We start from the raw sequence: 15,498 nt of genomic DNA on the forward strand, positions 1-15,498 counted from the left end.
TTGATGTATTTTAATGTTATGGTGAGAACAGATGAGCACATCGTGAGTTTTTATTTCTTATCATTTATTTCAGTTGCTAAACTGTGTAATTTCTTAAGATAATTTCTTTCTGCAAAGTAATATACATATAAGCCTCTTCTGCAGATTTACCGTGAAGGCAGAATAAATGAAAATGATTACAGAAAACTAGAAGAAATGCACCAAAGATGCCTGGTTGCCGAGCGTTCAAAAGATGATCTTCAGCTGAGACTTAAGACAGCAGAAAATAAAATCAAACAACTTGAAATAAAGTAAGTTATTCTTTTGCATTTTCAGAATTCATACAATTTTTGACAGATTTTTTAGATTTTTTTATAGGATTCATAATTATATCTGATGTATTAGCACTGAACAGAATTTTTTTTAAGATTATTTTTGAAAGCTAATTTCTTCAGAAAGAAGAGATACAGTGCTGAACCATTTTATTCTAAATTTCTTGTTTCTGGCAGTTAAATAGGATGTTCATAAGATCTTTTTTTTCATACTGACTGTAAAGCTCTTACAGCAACTTGTTTATAATTACTGCTTTCAAACTCAGCTTAGAGGTATTGAATATTCAATAATTATCATTTTTATTTATTACATTATCTGTTAAAATGATAAATTTATAATCTGGCATATCCATTCTGAATATTCCTCTACCTTACCCCCATCCAGAGTATTACTTAATATAGTAAAACTTACTTAAGTTGCATGAAATTTCAATCTCTGTTATAGGGTATGTTTAATGTATATTTTAAAAATAAAGAGGAGTGATATCAGCAATATGGCGGAATAAAAGGTCCCAGCCCATTTCTCTCACAGAAACAAATATTTAACAAGCATCCGTAGACAAAAGTGCCTTTGCAGGAGCACTGAGATCCGTGTAGGAGGTTGTAAAACCCTGGTGGAGCCCCAAAATGAGGAGGCAAGCCTGCATACCAGCGGCAGGCCCTCCAACTGTGGTGTCATCTATGAACTCAAAGCAACCCCATCTTCCTGTGGACTTGGCTGTAGCCCTGCTTGCCCAATCCTGCACCTAGCCCCTTCCCAAGGAACCCTTCTGGGTACTGTTCATCAATAGACCTTCTGACTTCAGACCTGACTGTGGCCCCCGGATCACTCCTGTTTAGCCAGCTGCAGTTCCACTCTCCCACAGCTTGAACTAATGCTGCCCACTGGGAACCAGCCCAGTAACCAGACAGGAGCACTAACAGACCCGCCGCACCTGACTGTCCCCTGGTAACAAGTCTGCCAATCATTGACGTGACTGCAGATCCAGCAGAAGCCACTCTACATGGATCCAACCCCGTTCTACCACAATCTGAGGCAGTCTTACATGGCCAGGAATTCACCCAAGGCAAGCCTGTAGATGCCCACGTTACAGGACCACCAACCTCAGACTTGACTAAGACCCCTGAAGCAGTCTGTGACCCAGCTCTAGTTTCACTCTACCACAGTTGAGAAGCAGTTTGGCCTGCCCATAAACCAGCCCAGTGACATGATAGGAGCACCCTTAGAATCCTAGTAGGCATAACATTTGACTGCACCCCTGGTTACAGGTCTGCCAGTCATGGACCTGGCAACAGCCACGTGACACGGTCTCAGTTCCACTTGGCTAAGAACGCAGAGTCAGTCCCATCAGTTCTGGGACAAGGCAAGAAAAGGACTTTAGCTGCCAAAACCAGTCTAAAGACTGGAAGAGGAGCCTACTCATTCAAATGCACAGATGGCAACAAAGAGCCAAGCAAACATAACACCACCAAAGCAAACTAATAAGACTCTAGTAATCAACCCCAAACAAATGGGGATCCATGAACTTCTTGACAGAAAATTTAAAATAATTGTCTTAAGGTAGCTTGGTGAATACAGATGGTTAACTAAATGAAATCAAGAAAAAAGCAATACATGGACAAAATAAAAAATTCAACTAAGTGAAACCATAAAGAGAGAACCAAACAAACCCTGGAGTTAAAGAATACAATGAAATTCAATAAAGCACTTTATCAGCAGACTTGATCATGTTGAAGAAAAATCAGCTAACTCAAAGATTGGTCACTTGAAATCAATTCAGTTAGAGGAACAAAAAAAAAAAAGAATGAAAAAGAGGGAAGAAAACTTACATGACTTATGGGACACCTTGAGTGAATCAGTATTTACATTATGAAAATTCTAGAAGGAGCAAAGATGAGAAAGGGTAGAAAGTTTATTTAAAGAAATAACAGAAAACTTCCCAAATCTGGGGAGAGTAATGAACATCCAGATCCATGATGCCCAAAGAAGCACAAATAGAGTGAAAATCAAGAACTTCACTTGACACATTATAATCAAAATGTCAGAAGGCAAAAAAAGAGAACTTGAAAATAGTAAGAGAGAAGGGACTCATCACATACATGGGACTCCCCAAACCCCTGCATAAATCTGCCAGTGGATTTCTCAGAAGAAATCTTGCAGGCCAAGAGAGAGTGTGTGGCGCAGTATATTCCAAGTGCTGAAAAACAACTGTGAACCAAAAATACTATATCCCACAAAGCTGTCCATCAGAAACAAAGTAGAGATAAAAACTTTCCCAGACAAGCAGAAATCAGGAGGGAGTTCATTACCACTGGACTTATTATGCAAGAAATGATGAAGGGAATTTTTCAAGTTGAAATGGAAGGACACTAATTAGCAACATAAGAACATATGAAAGTATAAACTTTTAGTGGTAAAGGTAAATATATAGTCAAATTCAGAATACTCTAACACTGTAATGGTGGTACATAAATAATTTTTAACTCTAGTATAGAAGTTAAAAGATAAACATTTTTAAATAACAATAGGTACAATAATGTGTTAATGGATATATTATATAAAAAGAAATAAATTATACACCAATAGTAAAAAATATGGGAGAAGTGAAATTATAGAGATTTTTATGTGATTGAAAGCAAATTATTACCAGCTTAATATAAACTGTTTCCTATAAGCCTCATGCTAATCAACAAAGAAAAAGTGTGTAATAAGTATACAAAAGATAAAGGAATGAAAGCATAGTACAAAAATCAACAAGAAGACAACAAAATAGGAGTGAAGGAACCAAGGAACTACAAAATAGAAAACAGCTGACAAATGGCAATAGTGTTACACCCTTATCTACTAGTAATGACTTTTAATGTAAGTGGATTGATTCTCCAGTCAAAAGACGTAGGTTCAGTGGATTAAAACTCAAGTTCCAACTGTATTCTGCTGATTTTAAATATGAAGAAACACACAAACAAAAAGCTAAGAGATGGTGAAAGATAGCCCATGCAAGTGGAACCAAAAAAACATCAGAGATGCCTTATATCAGGCAAAATAGAATTTAAGTCAAAAATTGTCACAAGAACCAAGTCATTTTATAATGATAAAGGAGGTAATTTGTCAAAAGAAAAGTCATAAAACTATTTGCACTCAAAATCGAAGCACCTCGGTATAGTAAAGCAAATATTAAAAGAACTGAAGGGAGAAATAGAAAGCAAGCAATAATACTAAGGAACTTCAGTACCTTACCTTCATCCAGACAGAAAATCAATAAGAGAACAGCACATTTGAGCAATGCTAAAGACCAAATAGACCTAATGACTTTCTATACAAAAGCAACACAGTGCACATTCTTCTCAAGTATACACAAAACATTCTCCAGAATAGGTCATATGACAGGCCACAAAAATAAATCTTAGCCAATTTAAGAAGACTAAAATTATATTGGGTATCTTTTCCAACCATAGTGATATGAAACTGAAATACAATAACAGGAGGAAAACTGAAAAATTAACAGAACAGCTGGAAATTAAATAACACACTCCTGAACAACCTGTGGGTCAAAGAAGAAATCAAAATGGAAAAAGAAAACAAGACAACCAAAAACAGAAACAAAATATACAAAATGTATGGGATGCAGTAAAACCAGTTCTTAGAGGAAAGTTTACAGTGATAAATGCGTACATTATGAAAAACATCTCAATAAACAACCCAACTTTATGCCTAAAGATACTAGAAAAGAAGAAAAAACTAAGCCCAAAGTTAGGAGAATGAGGAAAATGACAAAGATTAGAGCAGAAACAAAATAGAGAGCTGTGCTGTGCTTAGTAGCTCAGTCGTGTCTGACTCTTTGTGACCCCATGGACTGTAGCCCACTCGGCTCCTTTGTCCATGCAAGAATACTGGAGCGGGTTGCCATGCCCTCCTCCAGGGGATCTTCCCAACTCAGGGATCAAACCCAGGTCTCCTCCTGCATTGCAGGACTTTTTACCGACTGAGCCACCCGGGAAGCCCAAGAATACTGCAGTGGGTAGCCTATCACTTCTCCATGGTATCCTCCCGATCCAGGAGTGGAACCGAGGTCTCCTGCATTGCAGGAGGATTCTTTACCAGCTCCGCTACCAGGGAAGCCTAAGAATAAAGAGAGAAGACTCAATAAATAAAAATCAGAAATAAAAGAGGAGACATTACCACTGATACCACACAAATACAAAGAACTATAGGAGACGACAGTGAACAAAGATACATTAACAAGTTGGACAACCATGAAAAAATTGATAAATTCTTACAAATATTCAACCTTATAAAAAATTGAAAATCTGAACAGACCAGTTACTATTAAGGAGAATAAATCAATAATCAAAAACCTCCTTGGATTTTTTAAAAGTTCAGAACCAAATGGCTTCACTGATGAATTCTTCCAAACATTTAAAGAAGATTTAATGTCAAACTCTTTCATAAAATTGAAGAAGAGAAAACATTTCCAAACTCATTTCACAAGGCCATCATTACTCTGATACCAAAGCAAGACAAACATACTATAAGAAAATAAGAAGCTAATATCCTTGATAAACGTAAATGCAAAACTCCTAAAAAAAAATACTAACAAACCAAATTTAAGAGTGTATTAAAAGGATCATAGTGGGATTAATACCTGGGATTGCAAGGATGTTTTGACATACACAGATCAATAAATGTGACAAAACACTCCATTAAAGAATGAGGTATGAAATTCATATGATCATTTCAATAGATATAAAGAAAGCATTTCACAAAATATAGTATCATTCATGGTTTAAAAATCTCGACAAATTAGATGTAGACAGAATGTACCTCTACATAGTAAAGGACATTTATAACAAGCACACAACTATCATCATACCCAGTGGTGAAAACCTGAAAGCTTTAAGATCGTGAAAAGGACAGGAGTGCCCAGTGTTGCCAGTTATATTCACCATAGTACTGTATGTCTCAGAGAAATTAGGTAAGAAAAAAATAATAAAACATCTAAATTGGAAGAGAAGTAAAAATTGTCTTTACAGATGATATGATCTTATATTTTGAAAACTGGAGACTCAGCCTCAAAGCCATTAGAACAAATACACAAATTCAGTAAAGCTTCAGGATGCAGAGCCAGCATTCCAAAATCAGTTGCATTTCTATACACCAGCAGCAACCTATATGGAAAAAAATTAGCAATTCTGTTTACAGTAGCACCATAAAGAATACATTCCTTAGAATGAATTCATAACCAAGGAAGTGAACAATCTGTAAACCGAAAAACACTGAGGAAATAATCTGACCGTCACAAATAAATACAACAGTGTGTTTATAAATTGAATGAAACAATAATGTTAAAACATCCGTACTACACAAAGCCATCTATGAAGTCAGTAAAATCCCTATCAAATTCCAATGGTGTTTTCACAGAAGTAGAGAAAAATCCTAAAATCATATTGACCCTCCTAAGACTTGAAATTGCCAAACCATTCTGGAACAAGAACAACAACAGCAACAAAAACTGGATGCCTCACGCTTCCTAATTTCAAAATATATTACAAAGTTTTGGTACTCAAAACAATACTGATATAAAACAATGTATAGTTACGGCACAGAGTAGAGAGTACAGAAATAAATGCATACATTTGTGGTCAGCTGATGTTCGACAAGGGTGTCAAGAACACACATGGGGAAAGGATAATCTCTTCAATAAATGGTGCTGGAAAAACTGGCCATTTAGATGTGGAAGAAAAATTGGACCCTTACCACACACCATATACAAAAATCAGCTCATAATGTATTAAAGGCTTAAATGTGCATTCTGAAATTGTGAAACTGCTAGAAGGAAACAAACAGGAAAAGCTTCTTGACATTAGTCTTGGCAGTGAATTTTTTTTTTTTTTTTTTTTTGGATATGACCCCACAAGTACAGGTAACAAAAGCAAAACTATTCAAATGAAGTTACATCAAACTGAGACCTTCCTACAGAGCAAAGAAAATAGTCAATAGAGTACAGAGACACTATGGCATAGGGAAAAATGTTTGCAAATAATACATCTGATAAGGAGTTAATTTTCAAAATATATAATAAACTTGAACAACTCAATGGCAAAAGAAAAGAAAAAAAAAATTGGGCAAAGGATCTGATCAGATTTTTCTCAGAAGAAGACATAGCTGACCAATAGGTATATCAAAAGGTACTTATCATCAGGGGAATGCAAATTAAACCCACAGTGAGGTATCACCTCATACCTGTTAGGGTGTCTGTTGTCAAAAAGACAAAAGATAACAAGTGTTGACAAGAATGTGGAGAATAGGGAACCCTTCTATGCTGTTAGTGGGAATGTAAATTAGTGCAGCCACAATGGAAAACAGTATGGAGGTGCCTCAAAAAATTAAAAGTAGAAGTACCGTATGATCCAGCAATCCTATTTCAGAGTATAGATCCAAAGACAACAAAATGATTGTCTCAAAGAGATATCTACATTCCCATATTCACTGTAGTCAGTATTCTTGATGATAGCCAAGGTTTTGGGATAACCTCAGTGCCTGTTGACAGAAGAAAGGATAAAGAAAAGGTTTGTATGTATGGGAATGCAGATATACATTCTCTAGGAATCTCCTCCTTCCTCTTTTTTTGCCTTACAAATAATTTGTTGAAAACCTGGGTTGTTTGTGTTGTAGAGTCTTCTCTACCCACATGCATATATATCATATCATTTACCTTGTTTCCTGTCCCATGCATTTTTTAAAAATTAGATCAAGAGGCTTGATCTGATTCAGCTTTCACTTTTTTGCAAGAATTGTTTATAAATGGTAACATTTTGGACTCCTGTTTGAAGGCACATAATGTGTTGTTATTTTTGATCTTAACATCTTTCTGACTTGAGCATCATTTGAGGATCATTACCTGGATCCATCATTTCATTAGGAACTTTATTAGCCAAGTTTGAGACAGGAAAAAAGGAGCTACAGGTATTATGGCAGTAAACGATCTTATATATTTCCTGTGACACCCAATGGCTAGGGAATGTTCATAGTACTTGATTACCTGGGATTGAAAAGATGGAAATTTTAAAAAACAGGAGTAAAAATTAGCAACAATATACATGTCTGGAGGTCTTGTCACTTAGTAATCCATTGTTGAGAAAGTTCAAGAAATATAACTTGTTTAAACTGTGATAAAATAAGCTTATACTCTTATTATAATTCATATTTATATAATCAGAAACGTCTTCTATAGAGTTGATTGATGATGAAAGGAGTTTTGGTTATTACCTGTCCACCTTACTCATATTAGCTTTCATTTGTCCTCTTGAAGTCCTCCTTACACAGTGATTCTCAGTGTTAGTAATAATTGGAGAGAGGTTTCACGTTGACTTCCTTAGTGAGTGATAGCAATTCAGTTTTCTGTTATTAGTTAAGATCGCTAAATGGAACACATTTGGTTAGTGTAACATAACATTGTGAAACCGCACAGTTTAAGTCTACAGTGAAGAGAAATGACTCAGAACAAAGAAAACAAGTCTGCAGTATAAAATATGGACAGACTTCTTGACTTCTATTCCAGATCATTAAGTTTAAAGGTTCGTTTTGTTTTGTTTTTTTAATCAGTTCCTCGGAAGAGATATCACGTTGCCAAGAAATGATTCAGAAACTTCAAAATATATTGGAGTCTGAGAGAGAGAACTGTGGATTTGTCAGTGAACAAAGGTTGAAACTTCAGCAGGAAAATGAACAGTTACAGAAACAGACTGAGGATTTGAGAAAGATTGCTCTCGAGGTTCAAAAAAAAGCTAAATTAAAGGTATATTCAACTCTACTTGGAATTAAATGTGTACCTGTGAAATTCGAAATATAGAGAATATTTACAGAGACCTATTAAAACATTTTTAAGACCTTTTTTTTTTTTAGTTTTTTGCCTTCTCATCAGATAGCACTAAATCATAATGCAGAGCATTAACCAGTCTTTTCTGTATTGTAGAACTTGGCAAGCATACTTGAAAATGATTGCTTTCACTGTCCACACACAAAAAAATGCTTTTCCAACCATGAAATGCACTGATATTCCTGCCAAAGCAATTTAAGCAGTGCTAGCAAAACTATAGATTAGATAATTTTATGGATTGCTGTCCTCTTTTCCCTCTAAAATGTGCTGTACTCGGTTGCTCAGTCATGTCCAATTCTTTGCGACCCTATGGACCTGCCAGGCTTCCCTGTCCGTGGGAATTCTCCAGGCAAGACTACTGAAGTAGGTTGTCATGCCCTCCTCCAGGGTATCTTCCCAATCCAGGAATCAAACCCAGGTCTCCAAAAATGAACAAAAGAATTAGTCTATAAAAGAGAATGTATGAAAAAAATGTTCAACTATTTACTGTGGAAATATAATTAAAACTATAATGAGGTACTATAGCATGCATACCAGAATGACTAAAATTTTAAAAACTGACAATATCAAGTGTTGACAAAGTTGTAAAAAATCCAGTACCTTCATAGGTTATTTTGATTATATAAATGGGTACAGCCACCGTTTGGTAGTATCTTTTTAAGTTGGACATACATACATACTATGCCAAATAATAATATTAAAAACACTAGTTACATACCCAGCTGGTATGAGTGCTTGTGTTCATCAAAATATGTGTCAAAATATGTGTACAAGAATATTCATAGAAATTTTAATCTTTTTTTTTGGCTGTGCTGGGTTTTCATGGCTGAGCGTGGGCTTTCTCTAGTTGTGGAGAGTGGAGGCTACTCTCTAGTTGCAATTCACAAGCTTCTCACTCTGGAGCATAGGCTCAGTAGCTGCGGCACGCAGGCTTAATTGCCCCATGATATGTGGAATCTTCCTGGACCAGGGATCGAACCTGTTTCCCGTGCATTGTCAGGCAGATTCTTAACCTCTGGACCACCAGGGAAGTCCAGAAATTTTAATCTTATCAAAACACTGGAAATAATTCAAATGTCCATCAATGTGAGATGACATAAATTATGGTATGTTCATATATGGAATAGATGAAAAGAATGAACTACATCTATAAGCAATGGCAGATGAGTCTCACAGACATAGTATTGGACAAAGAAGCCAGACATTAAAAAACTTATAGTCTATTAATTTCATTATATGCAAATGAAGAACAGGCATTATTACCTATAAAGATGGGATCAGAATAGTGGTTGCATTTTAGGTGGATTAGAAGGGCACATGAGAGAGCCAGTTTCTGAGGTAGGTAAATCTGGGTGGTGATGCTCGTATGTCACTATATGTATAAAAATTGATTTGTACCCTTAAAATTCATGTTCAGTATGTCATTGTAAGCGAGGGAGAGGTAAATCTTGGCAGAGAAAGGTAAGTAGAATTATAGATCAAACAGGAGTGGCTGTGAATTTAATGATTATGGAAACTAGGTGATAAGCATATAGGTATTCATTGTAAAGTTTTTCTATTGTGTATATGCTTGAAAGTTTCTATACTGAAACATTTCCATAATTTAAAAATGACAGTGTCCTTTGAAAAAAATCTTAAATTTTCTTATTTTTAAATGTCATATTATAAATTTCATATGGATTAATAACTAAAAACTATTAGTGATCATATGCAGCATTGGTAGGAAATGAAGTTATATATTTAACTGATAGATGGGAAAGAACTTTGTCAGAAAAACTGAAAAATGGGAGAATTGCAAATGAATAAATATATTGATAGATTTATATATAAGGTTTTTAAATATTTAAAACAACTTTAAAAATAATTTAAAGAGAAATAACTGGATGAAATAGTTTTAATAAATATGACAGAAGACAAAGATCATACAAGGAGCTTTGAAAAATATGAAAAAAAAAATTGTAACCCAATAGGGAAACATGTATGAGACATGAGCAGAATTCACAAACTAAGAAAAACAAATTGCTAATAAACAAGTTTTTTAAAAGTTTAAACTCTGTATTAATTAACTGCAAAGTTGTCAGTTTGAGTGAATGTGCAGCTGCAGGTGTAAAATGGTACACATTGAGAGTCTATAAAATTTAGTCATAATAGAATAATTGCAGTGTCTTATAATTAAGGAAGTTCATTACAACATTATTTGTAATAAATTAAAAACAACCTATCTAGAAATAGACAGTTAAATTATGGTACATTTATAAAGCGCTTTATTGAGTCATCATTAAAAATCACGTTTCCAAATAATTTATAATGTGTTTGTATTGTTATGTCCTAAGTATTTTTTAAAATGAAAAGTGTGCATATGTATTTATATATGTTATAATCCTGTATCCTCTAATCTTAATTTTAAAATTCATAAATAACAATGATATAAAAGTTAGAGGTAGTTATCGCTCTGAGTTGTAGATTACAGAGACCATATATTTGTCTTTTTAATTTTTTTGTATTTTGCATAATTTTACAGTATACTTGTGTTTTGGGGATTGGGTTCTTATAATGGGGGAGAAGGGAATGCAAATGGGAAGAAGAATGCATGAATTTCTCCTGCTTGATACTGCATTTAGTCTTATCTTTAATTCAGAATAATAACTGATGCTTCTTGGAAAAACAAAAAGGAAGTTTTCCTACCAGAAATGCTCCCTTTATGCCAAGTCTGCATGTAGCTTAAGAAAAGAATCATTGGTAAATAAGGGACAGGACCTCTTAACTAGATAGCTGTAATTCTATTTTATGGAGGAGGGCTGTCAGATAAATTGCTTTGTAGCTGATTCCTTCTTTGACAACATAAGAATCTAGTGCTACACTTTGCTGCTTTTCTCCCCCATGAAAAAGTGTATGACCTTTAGGAGCCAGAAAGATCAAAACGGGTATTCAGAGGGCAGTTGGTTGAGAACCATAACAACTTATTTTATGAAGTTTTCATTTGATATTAAAGCCACAACTGTCCCTTCTGCCCCAGTTTTCTCTTTTCCTAACTCCTTTCTTCTTTCTGCAAAGGATCTACATTATCTTTGTGGTCTAAATACTCCTCATAAAAATATAAAATTAGGAGATGGTTAGTTTTTAGCAGTCCTGTCTACATGAGTGAATAGTTTTGTGCAAAGAAAGGACACAAAGGAAGAGGGGAAGGAGACCATAAATCTTTTTTTCCAACCCAGCATTCTGAATTGAATCATTAGTGAGACATTTGTTTTGAAGACAGAGTTGTCTTGGCCCTTATCCATCCTGCATCATTGCAGACTTGTCCAGTTTAAGTCAGAATTGTGTCAACTGAAGACTCTGGGGTTCATTTAAAGACTGCATTTTGATACCTTTATCATGATTCAGACGCTAAAGATATAATAGTAAACGAAAAAGACATGGTCCCCATCCTTAAAAACTTATTTGCATGGAGGTAAGCTAAGGGTCGGACACAACTGAGCGACTTCACTTTCACTTTTCACTTTCACACATTGGAGAAGGAAATGGCAACCCACTCCAGTGTTCTTGCCTGGAAGTTCCCAGGGATGGGGGAGCCTGGGCTTCCGTCTATGGGGTCACACAGAGTCGGACACGACTGAAGTGACTTAGCAGTAGCAGCAGCAGGCAAACTTTAATTGTATCTTTGCAAAGTAAATGCTCTTTAGGAAAAGCATAGGACACTATAAGAGCTTTTTCTAGATAGATAGTAAGAGAATTTCCCTATAGGAGCAATAAGTTAGCTAAGTTCTAGAAGTGGAGTAGAAATAACTAAGATAAGCAAGAGGGGAAAGATTATTCTAGTCAAAGGGAGCATGTAAGGAGATCCAGAAATGAGAATGCATTGTGACAGAAACAAAGAGACGGGAATAGTAGTATAACACAGTCTCATAGAATTAGGTAGAGAGCAGGTTATCATGAAGGACCTTAGAATAAAGCTTGTCAAGCTGCAGCTAGATTTTTCAAGTAGAAATGGGGAGTTAACTAGGCAGGAAGAGTGATAAAACTGTGCAGATGCATAGATCAGTTTTTAATACATGGTGTGTGTGAGAGAGACAGAGGTAGAATTAAATACTTCCCCCTAAGATATCAGAACTGCGGCTTCTCCAGAGAAAGTGGCGATCGAGGCAAGGAAGGATATTCAGTTCAAAATTTGTAAAATTCAGTAATTTTAAAATGTTTTAAATAGAGCAGAAGTCACAGAGCCTCAAGAAGCTTGCCCAGGAGTAATACAATAAAAAATTAATAAATCCAAGGTAGTTTTTCCAGGGCCAGTATTTATAAAGTCAGTCTTCTACTTGTGTACCATTTGAGAATGCAAATTTAAGAGATTTAGAAAGTATGCGGAGAAGGCAATGGCAAGCCACTCCAGTACTATTGCCTAGAAAATCCCATGGATGGAGGAGCCTGGTGGGCTGCAGTCCATGGGGTCGCTGGGGGTCGGACATGACTGAGCGACTTCACTTTCACTTTCACACATTGGAGAAGGAAATGGCAACCCACTCCGGCGTTCTTGCCTGGAGAATCCCAGGGACGGGGGAGCCTGATGGGCTCCCGTCTATGGGGTCGCACAGAGTCGGACATGACTGAAGCAACTTAGCAGCAGCAGAAGCCATTCCAGCTATGACCATTTTTAAAGCACATTACTTTAAAATATCACAAGATAGGTGTTCCTTATAATATTTCTTGAGTGTAACAAGATAAAGATAGCCTAAGAGTATACCAAAGAAATTGTTCTAGTAACTACTTAACTATTTTATCAGTTGCCTCAAATATGGTAATAGATAGTTTCATTCTAGATGTATATGAAACCAGACAGTTCATTACATACATTGGGTACTTCAGAACATTAAGGTTAATTCTCTCCCTGAACCTCAAGAAAGGTTTAGGGTATCCAAAGAGCATTTATTTGTATGTTCATTCTACATTAAGGTTTTTTTTTTTTTTTTTACTATAACATAAATAACCTAGAAAAAATTGAATACATTTCCATATAACTTTCTGAAAAGCATTTTAGTCTTTTCTGGGAGGGAGGGGGGACTGTAACTGTGGTAGTGAAGGAATTCCCGTATATAATTTTTTTTTTAAACTTTACGAAGCTCTTTGAAAAAACCTAAACTTTAGTATATAAATTGAAAGTAGCTTGAGGAGCCTGTCAGAGGAGCTTTTGATGAACACATCAGGGTGCTGGGAGCATGGCGTTCTTGGAGAGGGCTTGGAAGCTCTGCACTCCCCCTACCATCCTGTACCTTGCTGTGTATCTCTCTTCCATCTGTCTCTGCTGGAGTTGTATACTTTATAATAAACCAACAAACATTTTTTGTGTGTTTTAAAAAACATAAATGGCTTCAATTTAAACCCAGTTCTCAGTTACTAAGAGCATGAACATTTATTGTCCATTCAGGCAGCAAAAGTAAAAATAGATGATGAAAGCAGGTTTATATTAGCAGTATGTTTTTTTCCTACTGTCATTTCAAGGTATTGGGGAAAGTGTTAAAAAATTTGTATTCCATCTTAATTCTGGTTTCATTAAATTTATACTATAACATAGGATAAGTCTTCATCTATGATGGAGACAAACTGTAAAATTAATTTTTATATAGATTTCTCATCCAAACATTTCTATGCCACAGACAAGACAATAAATGATTGTATTTATTGGTGATCACTATGTCTCCTAGAATAACAGAAAAGAAAAAGAAAATATTATTTTCATTTTATTCCTTAGATCAGTACAATGGAGCATGAATTTTCAATAAAGGAACATGGGTTTGAAGTTCAATTAAGAGAGATGGAAGACAGTAATCGAAATTCCACTGTTGAACTGAGGCATCTCTTAGCTACTACACAGAAAGCAGCCAATAGGTGGAAAGAAGAAACGAAGAAACTCACTGAAAGTGCAGAAATTAGAATCAGTAATCTAAAGTAAGTCCACTATTAATTCTTTGATACATTTTACAGAAAAATTATTTGACCTTTAATGTCCTTGCCATAATCTTTTTGTAAAAATATGGAAGTCTGTACCTTATATTTTTTACAGCAAATATTAAATTACTATGAAAAATGTTGACAATTATAGATCAAACTAATATTGTTTGTTTTATAAATTTTATGCATATCCCAGGAAATACAATGATTTTTGTTGGACATGGCAGTTTAGAATCTTAATACTATTCATGTACAGATATAGCTTAGTAATGTTCCATAGTTGCAACAGAATCTGTTTGGCCTGCAAAGCCTAATATTTGTTCTGTGGCCCTTTAAGAAAATATTTGCTGACGTTTGCCCAGGAAGAACGTGAACTTTTATGATGAATGAAATGGGAAGCTATGAAGGGCTTTGAGCAAAATAATACGATCAGGCTTAAATGTTCAGCAGATCACTTTGACTGCTCTATGATGAATAGCCTGGAGAGGGTCAAGGGTAGAAGAAGAGAGAAGATGAACCAGTACTGTGATAATCCAAGTACAAAACGATGGTAACTTTAATTAAGTTTCGAAGGACTGGAAATCATTATGTCTATGGCCATACCACCCTGAACGCGCCCGATCTCGTCTGGAAATCATTTTTAAAAGCTTGCTTTGGGCCATGTTAAGTGTGAGCTACCTAAAAGATACCTAAGTCTGAATATCAACTTGTTAGATACATAAGTTTGGAGTTCAGGAAAGATATTGCAACAAGAGCTATAAAGGTCGGAGTGATTAACATACACATAATTTGTAAAGTCATGGAATTAGAAGGTATAGAAAGTAAGTCTGGATAGGGAAATTAGGCTACTGAGGACTAAGTTCTAAAATTCAGTTTGGAATTTAGCTGACTCTGAGAAAAAATACTGAGACAAACAAGAGAAAGAATAGTAAAAAATAAATAAATAAAAATAAAAAAGAATGACATGAAAATAGATGATATTTACTTTTTCAGATGGATAAACTGAGTCTGAGTGACATAAAGGAACTTGTTCAAGGTCACTTAGCTAACAAACTAAAAGATCCTGGTTTCAAATTTAGTCAGCTTGGATATAGTCAATATGGTCCTAACCATTAAAGTTTGCTTTGTTTTTTTGCCAGTTTATTTCTTTTTATTGAAGTATAGTTGCTGTATGATATTATATGTTATAGGTATACAATATGTATACAATATGTTATAGGTATACAATTCACAACATTTTAATTTATAGTTACTGTAAAATATTCGGTATATGCCCTGTGTTGCACAATATATGCTTTTGCTTATTTTATACCTAGTAGTTTGTACAGCCTAATCCACTACCCCTATACTAACCCTCCCCACTTCTC

General features: G+C 35.1%; 1 protein-coding gene across 1 annotated transcript in view; it reads left to right on the forward strand.

Annotated features, from left to right (window-relative positions):
• Nucleotides 1-15,498, forward strand: part of SCLT1 (sodium channel and clathrin linker 1) — a 240,923-nt gene that overhangs the window by 155,104 nt on the left and 70,321 nt on the right. The window contains exons 16-18 of the mRNA XM_055405199.2: nucleotides 145-290; nucleotides 7,915-8,107; nucleotides 13,932-14,128. Of these exons, the coding sequence (XP_055261174.2) occupies nucleotides 145-290; nucleotides 7,915-8,107; nucleotides 13,932-14,128 (536 nt within the window). The remainder of the gene's footprint in view (nucleotides 1-144; nucleotides 291-7,914; nucleotides 8,108-13,931; nucleotides 14,129-15,498) is intronic.

The sequence above is a fragment of the Moschus berezovskii genome, chromosome 19 (genome assembly GCF_049115385.1).
Source record: "Moschus berezovskii isolate FMDL1 chromosome 19, NW_MosBer_1.0, whole genome shotgun sequence".
NCBI lineage: Eukaryota > Metazoa > Chordata > Mammalia > Artiodactyla > Moschidae > Moschus > Moschus berezovskii.